The 8,377-nt window shown below is 41.4% G+C and overlaps 1 protein-coding gene across 1 annotated transcript in view; it reads right to left on the reverse strand.

Annotated features, from left to right (window-relative positions):
• LOC101912883 (sodium-dependent neutral amino acid transporter B(0)AT3) overlaps positions 1-6,122 on the reverse strand; it is a 28,221-nt gene extending 22,099 nt beyond the window's left edge. The window contains exon 1 of the mRNA XM_005242854.3: positions 5,966-6,122. Within this exon, the coding sequence (XP_005242911.1) occupies positions 5,966-6,122 (157 nt within the window). The remainder of the gene's footprint in view (positions 1-5,965) is intronic.
• Between the last annotated feature and the right edge of the window lie 2,255 nt (positions 6,123-8,377).

Raw genomic sequence — 8,377 nt, forward strand, 5'->3', positions numbered from 1 at the left:
CTTAAAAGCCTGGAGAAATGCCCATAAAAATCAAAAGTATCACCATGGCATGATTTAGTTGTATCCCTGAGGCATGACCTAGGAAAAATTGTCTACACCATTCCTTCTGTCAGACAGATGTCAAGATGCATAAAGCATCCATCCTGCAAGTAGATACATGCTTTACTAGAAGAAGGTCAAGGGCAGGGGGAGAGGGGGAAGTCCAAAATGTACCAGACTTAAAAATTACTTTGGAAGGAGATCCTGCACAAAGATACCACAAAGCCAAGGAACAATCCCTGTGCACATGAGAAGGCACTGAAAGCCTACAAGAGCTCTTTCAGACTACCAACAACTACAATTACTGCACATATTGGTAAGTTGGTTTCCTGGACAGTAGAGCCCTAAGTGACAAGGAGCACCAGCGTATCAGTATCGTTGCTAACTCAGAAGAACCATTAGAGTGGAGATAGCTTTTAGTCATGGCAGTAGGAAAGAAAATACCTGGTGCACTCTAGATACACTGAGGGTTTTTAAAACCTGACCTCTTGAGTGCATTGTATAGGCAAATCAGGTCAGAAAAGCAACTCCTCAACTATAGTCAGCCCTCTGCCTGCAAAATGACACTTGAAGGGCACAGTTTTGTTGTATCACCTACACATGGCAAATCTGGAAGAAAAGTGCACAAACCACTAGGCAGCCTGTTGAGAGCTATTGATGCACTGGAGGGCAAAATGACCAGGAGACTAATGAAGGAGCACAGTCTAATGCTGAATCATGGCAACTGCAAAGCAGAGTGAAACAGCCAAATTGGTTTTGTCACATCTTAGAAAGAGAAAGCAATAGACTTGACTAGTGGAAACGTAAAGTAGTTTGAAGTATGGTGAAGTAGGGTGACCTCCTAACCAAGAAGTGCCAAGACCAGCAGAAATTGATAACCCTCAATGAGAAGCAGAGAAAACTCAACAGCTTTGCTTGATGTCAGGGTGCCAGTGAAGACTTCCTAAATGGTGGAGAAAAACTTAGAGGAACTGATCCACATGCTCAATACTGCATCTTACCAGTACCTGCAGATCAGCTAGCAGAAGTAAGGCAAGTAACTTGAAATGGTGATCTAAAGGCACAACAGCATTTGAAAGTTCAGAAAATGGATAAAAAATTTCATTCAGATCAGAGATGTAGGAATGGAAATAAATAATTATAATGAAGACTGAAATGACCTGGAAGGTGGCAAAAGAGTAACTCCAAAAGAAATGCATCTGTAGAGTCCAAAAAATTCAGAAAGCACATCTCGGTATAATGCAACGCCTCAAGCATTCAGAGATCCACTTCACTGGTTCTGTTGGTACATATGAGAAATGGTGATGGGTGCATTTTTCCAAAAGACTGAGAACCTAATGGCAAGATACCTGTGATAATTTATTTTACTGACAAGAAATTGCAATAGGTGGTAACTACTTGTTATTAGCTATTGAAAGGGGATTATCAGACCTGTCCCTCTTTCTCCATGGGAGTTCAGCTAAGCAGTGAATAGCGAACACAGCAATGAATCATATCAAGGCATCAGGTAGGAAAAAAAGCAGCGACTTAATCATATTCACCCCTCTCTCTGTAAAACAATACTTCATGATCTTTGTTATATTTTCTGCACATGCCTTAAACCAGATGAAAAGTATGGGCTACTATAAGTGTCATATTGTGCAGCATACGTATGATGGCACCGATTTGGAGTTACAAGCCACATTGCACATCTTAAAGACTCTGAAACTTTGCAAGGTTGAGTTTCCCATGTAAATGACTGTATCTCCTTGAACAACAGGGAAGGAGCTAAAGCCGTGTCCAGAAAACCAAGGGGGCAATAACCATTTCAAATGAAGATGGGTAACACCTGCAAACTTACAAAATAACCTTGGTGAACTTCTTTATGAAATACCCGTGACTGAAGGATGAAAGTGAGCAGCACCCACATGCAAGCATGCACCAACCTGAGCTGTGAAGGGCAACCAAATACAACAAGTTATGAAAATCTCAACCCCAATTGCCGTAGCTTTTCACCAAGGACTTGAGCAGGACATGGTAACAGTCCAGAAAATGAAGTTTCTTACTTGTTGTAACATAATTCATTTTTCTATCAAAGTGAATTCTTCTGCTTTTCCCAACATATGTTTTTTTGTTGGTGGTTTGGGGTTTTTTGTTTGGGGTTTTTTTCAGTATCTTCCAGGTATATCTGTTGTTCCTCTCAGGTTTTATTTTCCTTCTGAAAACACAGTGAGTCAGGCAACTGCATTTTGCTGGAAGTTGTAGTTCAAATTCTAGCAAAAGGTCGGGTGGGCTATGAAAGTCTGTAAATCATTACCCCAAAAGTAAACAATTCTCCCTTTTTATCAGGACTTTAGTGTTTATGTGTATTTATTTCCTAGAAAGAAACTGTATTTTATATTGAAGATATTTTTCAGTCATCCTGCAGGCTCGGGCACTATGCACATTTTCAATACCCCATGGGTAGGCAAGCAGATATATATAATCAAAAGTAAAATACTGCAGTAAGTTCCAGCTAGAACTGGGTTGGGTTTTTTTAAGTATACTCAGATGACTGTGTGTGTATATGTATAACTATATGACTTGTTTGAGTCTCAGTTTTAAGTGACAACCTATGTACTGGGCTATTTAGAGACTTCTTTTCAATCCCAGTTGCCTGGGAACCTTTGTGTTTGTCTCTGCTTACTGTGGCAAACAACCTTCATATCCATTAGTCATGAAAAGTAAATAACTAACTCAACCGAGGCAATAAATCCAAATAATCAGTAACGACAGTGGGTGATAAATGTCAGCAAAACTGATATTATATTAGATCCAAGTTACTGAGTAACACTAATGTGCGATGAATAAGGTCCAGAGGTCTGATGAGAACAGCTGACAAATATACAAGCACTTATTTTTGTCTCTTGTTTTTTAAAAGATCTAGAGATGAGGTAAAGTGCATTGCCTAACTCCTAAACACTTGGATATCACCTGAGCCAGCTGTGAAACTGTAATCTGTACCCCAGAAGCCATTCAGCCTTAGAGCATATCTATGCTATATCTATACCATATTTTGCTGCACCCGTGGCTGTGGCTTCAGGCACCTAGCCACTGTACCTCTCAGGGCTCTTAGTTAACCATGCTGCTGCTGGTCTCACCCACGCTCATGTCTTCAGGTGCACACAAGCAGGATTTATGCTCCAGTACCCCTGAAAATCTGTTGGGCTTTTGCATATGAGTTGTTTGCTTTCAAAAATGCAACCCCAAATCACATCACTGCCTTCAATTAGCAGAATTAAAACACAAGTACATTATATACTGGTGTAAACTCAACAGCTCTGTCTTCTTGGTGGGCTTCAGGACTCACTCAAACTCTTCCAACGCCAATTCTCTGGGATAGATTGTTCACAAACCCCACAGCACTTTATTTCAGAGTCCATCCTGCTGTTGAGCTCTCTGAGCCCTTTATTAAAATCCGGTGACCAAACATTGGTTGTACATCCATACATCAACCTTTATTCACCACTGTCTTGTGCTGCAGTTTGTAGTGATGCAAACTAGCTATGTGCTATTACTGACTGCTACTCATGGAGCAGAGGAGAAACTCAACCTTTGTCCCTGCGGCATTTTCCTATTTTTATCTTTAAACCTACTCTACACCCTGTCTTTTTTGTTCCCAGCAGCTCCCGTGGGATATATCGGTGCTCAGAAGCTGGATACACAAGTAAACAGACTTTCTGAGCACTGTACAGTCTGTAAGACAGGTCACTGTGTGTCTCCTTGGACTCAGATTCACGCTTCTCCTGGGGTGGTAGAGGTTTGTAGAGCAGGGACACAGGGGACCCTGGAGGGGAGGGATGGAGAGGAGTGATCAAACCTCAGTAGCAGGCGAGTGTTTCTGATCTTCTGAAGTGAGGTTGGGATCTGAAGAAGTTGAAAAACAGCTGCCCACAGCTAGTCCACCAGCTCTAGCATGGAAAAACAGCCCTTGGTGCTTCATGGGAAGGTGTAAGAGCCTTTTTAAGGTTGTAGAACATTATTTCATCTTAATCCATAATAGAGATTTGCACAAAACCCTGAAGCACAAAGTCCATGCAGCCTCATGCAGTTGGTGGCCCCAGAAGCAGCTCTGCGTAATAAGATGTGTAGAAGATCTATGTCTCGCTATGGTCGTATCTGTGAGTTTCAAACCTTCTACTGAGCACTTTTTGTTAATTGTTCAATACATTACAAAATAATCACATTTTATTATGTTGGGATTTTTTTGTTACTGAACACTTGTTTCCTTGCTCAAAGATAGAAAGGCCACCTGGGTTGCGGTAGGGTATTTATATGACTTACAGCTCCTGCTACAGAAGAACTTCTTCCTTGCAGGCACCATGCCCTATCTGCTATGGGGGTATCTCTTTAAAGGTGTTTATCATGTCTCATGAACACATTTATCATTAACTGAAGTGACAGGCTTTTTCCAGCCATTCCCTTGGGCAAACACAGCGAAACAGCGTGCTTACACCTATGATTTTCCAACCACCCAGTTATGGCACTCCTCTAAGAGAGTTTCACTGGGTTTCACATCTTGTAAATAAATAATGGAAAATGTTAAGTCTCCTGGGAGGAATCTAACCTACTACTTCTTCTCTTTTCTTATTCAAATTTGTGTAACCATAGCTTCCAGCTGTTACATGTTCAACATTGCAGAGCTCCTTGCCACCAAAATAGTTTCGGTTTGCTTGTTTATAGACTACGATAAACATACTCTTTCATTTTCAATTTCATTACATAAATAGATTGGATTCTTAATTCATTCCTTGACCCATAAGTTTTCCAGACCTTGAATAATTGTTGGGGCTTTTCTGCATTTTGTCTAATTTTTCAAGTTGACTTTGAAAGGTGGACTTTCAGAAGAAGTCAGAAGCTCTGAAGTTGCCTTAGCATCAGTAGCAGTATCTCCACCTACTTCCTAGTGCTCTGCTTATATAGTCCAAGATTGCTTTTGTTGATGCAAGCTGCTATATCTTACTCATTCAGCTACTTACCAGAGTACCTAAGTGGCTACTTTTTTCTGAAACACCTCCTTCCATTAAAGGCAGCATCCAGTCTTGGTTCCTTGGTTGATTCAAATATATGTAGTTCATCAAGTAATACAGATACCTTGGCAGAACAAGCTTGGTTTTAATATCTTTTTCTGTCATTTGACAGTTTCTCCAGGTTTGAATTTTCTATTTCTCTAGTTAATTGAAAGATAAGTTTGAAATATTTTTGACATAATTTGCTATCTCACTCTGCTTCAGACAGCTTACGATGACAGGTCTCAAAAGCTACTGTGAATGGTGAATTATCAAATACTCTTTTCTGATCTATTTATATTTACTACATTGGCTGCTTCTAAAGCAATTATTTCTGGGAATGGTGCCCAGGGATAGGCTTGGGCAGCTGTTCATGCAACCTGGCAGGCTCCTGTTTGTGTTCTATCAGCTGAGCATTTTAAACAGCCTCACAGACATCAAAAATGCAATTTACTTTTGTGCAGGGGCAGTTCCCGATAATGGGGTGGCTCCTAAGAGCATCAGAGAATGGACAGGGATGACTTGTTCGCCTTCCCAAAGGAAAGCACAGCGACCATTTGTCTGGGGGCCGGTTCACTCAGGGCTCCCCAAGGCTTCTTGCTTTCCCGAAAGGTAACGAGCTGCAGGTTCAGTTTCCCGCTCCCATTGGGATTGTAGCAGCAATGCAAGAACTGTAACATTGGCTTTGATGAGAGTTAGCATCCTTCTGGTCTTAATTCCTAAGCAAACACATTATTTTAAAATTAAATATACTTTAGTCTAACTGGTACAAAACATTTATGAGCATTCCGTAGTTAAAATACTGATGCAAATATACAACTTCCATGCCCATCATAAGTTAGTATAGTTATATTAGACTTGTAGTTTAATACTTTGACAAAGTCCCATTTCAATCTTACCGCCTCCGTGTATCTGACACAAGTACGGAAACCGCCACACGTTCCCCAGACCAACGGCAAATCCAATACAGCTTAAAATATACTGGAACTTATTGTCCCACTTGGGTCTGCCATCTTCTTTAGGGATTTCAGGTTGCACTGGTAAATCTTTTGACATTTTAATGAAATATCCGTGGCTCCTTAGCCCCTTTCCCTATAAATAGGAGGATGCTTCAAAACTGGTCTCTCCTACAGGTTTTATGTGAGGTGACTGGAGGATCCTGGAAAGAGAGGTGGAGCTTTCTTTATATGTGATGCAAAGGAATGTGTCATTGCCAAAGCTGCAGTTTAAAGACAAAACCAGGAATTATTATTATATAGAAAGTTACCACTCTTGACCTATTTGCAGCACCTTCTATAGTTAGAGAACTTGGGAACATGTTGTTAATGGGTAACTCGGGTTCAAGCAGGTTTTTATTTTCTGTTCTCCTTCTGTTCTCAGATACTTTCAGAGAAGTGTGACACTGAATATAATTAAAAAGAAACCTTTACAGAAGACCTAGTAAAATTGTAAAACTCTGAAAAATCTGTGAATAAACTGTTGCCATTTAGTTTCTTAGTTTGTTAATAGAGATAAATGAAGACATCTTTTGCATGTGCAAGAAGTAAATTTAAAAAAAAAAAAGCAAGAAAAATGACACCGTGTATGTTCAGACATTAGAATATGGTCCATTTTTACCATAGCTGCTAGATGTTAATCACTTCCCACCTGTCAATGAATTCCAAGTGACTATTTTTATTGTTCATTAAATAGTTACTGATGAATGCAAGAGCTGAATGCTTTCCTTCAAATGAAAGTATGTGAGAATGTTATTCTGTTGTCTTTCAGTTATACTAGGGTTTGCTATTTTACATGCCAGATCAGTTCAGTCCACACCAAACAGATCAGCCAGTCAGCTTGCTTCCTTCAGTAAATCCACTTTATGCCTGGATTCCCCTTTTTGAAATGGGAAGAATATCTAAGTGAAAAACACCAGCAGGCCTGCATGGATGTACAAGGAGCTCCTGGACAAAGTCAAACACAAAAAGGAAGCCTACAGAGGGTGGAAGCAAGGACAGGTAGCCTGGGAGGAATACAGAGAAATTGTCGGAGCAGCCAGGGATCAGTTAGGAAAGCTAAAGCCCTGATAGACTTAAATCTGGCCAGGGATGTCAAGAGCAGCAAGAAAAGCTTCTGTAAGTATAATGGTGATAAAAGGAAGACTAGGGAAAATGTGGTCCCTCTCCAGAAGGAAATGGAGACTTGGTAACCTGGGATATTGAGGAGGCTGAGGTACTCAATAACTTTTTTGCCTTGGTCTTTACTGGAAAGTGCTCCAGTCACACTGCCCAAGTTGCAGAAGGCAAAGGCAGGGACTGGCAGAATGAAGATCTGCCTGCTGCAGAAAAAGGTCAGGTTTGAGAACATCTAAGGAACCTGAAGGTGCATGAGTCCATGGGATGTGATGAGATGCACCCGTGGGTCCTGAGGGAACTGGCGGATGAAGTGGCTAAGTTGCTATCCATCATATCTGAGAAGTCATGGCAGTCTGGTGAAGTTCCTACTGACTGGAAAAGGGGAAACATAAGACCTTTTTTAAAAAGCAAAATAAGGAAGACCCAGGAAACTACAGGCCAGTCAGTCTCACCTCTGTGCCTGGTAATATCATGGAGCAGATCCTCCTGGAAACTATGCTAAGGCACATGGAAAATAAGGTGATTGGTGACAGCAATTCACTAAGAGCAAATGATGACTGACAGATTTGGTGGCCTGCTATGGTGGGATTACAGTGTTGGTGGATGAGGAAAGAGTGACTGACATAACCTGGCTGGACTTGTGCAAAGAATTTGACACTGTCCTGCATGTCACCCTTGTCTCTAAACTGGAGAGATTTAATGGATGGACCACTTGGTGGATAAGGAATCAGCTGGATGGTCACACTCAAAAAGTTGCAGTCAAGGGCTCAATGTTCAGGTGGATGCCAGTGACAAGTGACATTCCTCAGGGGTTGGTATTGAAACCGGTACTGTGTAACATCTTTGTAGATGACACGGCCACTGAGATTGAGTGCACCCTCAGCAAATTTGCTGACAACACCAAGCTGTGTGATGAAGTCCACGTGCTGGAGGGAAGGGATGCCATCCAGAGGGACCCTGCCAGGCTTGAAAGGTGGGTGCAAGTGAACCTCATGAAGTTCAACAAGGCCAAGTGCAAGGTCCTGCACATGGGTTGGGGCAATCCCAAGCATAAACACAGGCTAGGCAGAGAACAGATTGAGAACAGCCCTGAGGAGAAAGACTTAGGGGTGTTGGTTGAAGAGAAGCTCAACATGACCCAGCAATCTGTGCTTGCTGCCCAGAAATCCAACTGTATCCTGGACTACATCAAAAGTA

This window comes from Falco peregrinus, chromosome 3 (genome assembly GCF_023634155.1).
Source record: "Falco peregrinus isolate bFalPer1 chromosome 3, bFalPer1.pri, whole genome shotgun sequence".
Taxonomy (NCBI): domain Eukaryota; kingdom Metazoa; phylum Chordata; class Aves; order Falconiformes; family Falconidae; genus Falco; species Falco peregrinus.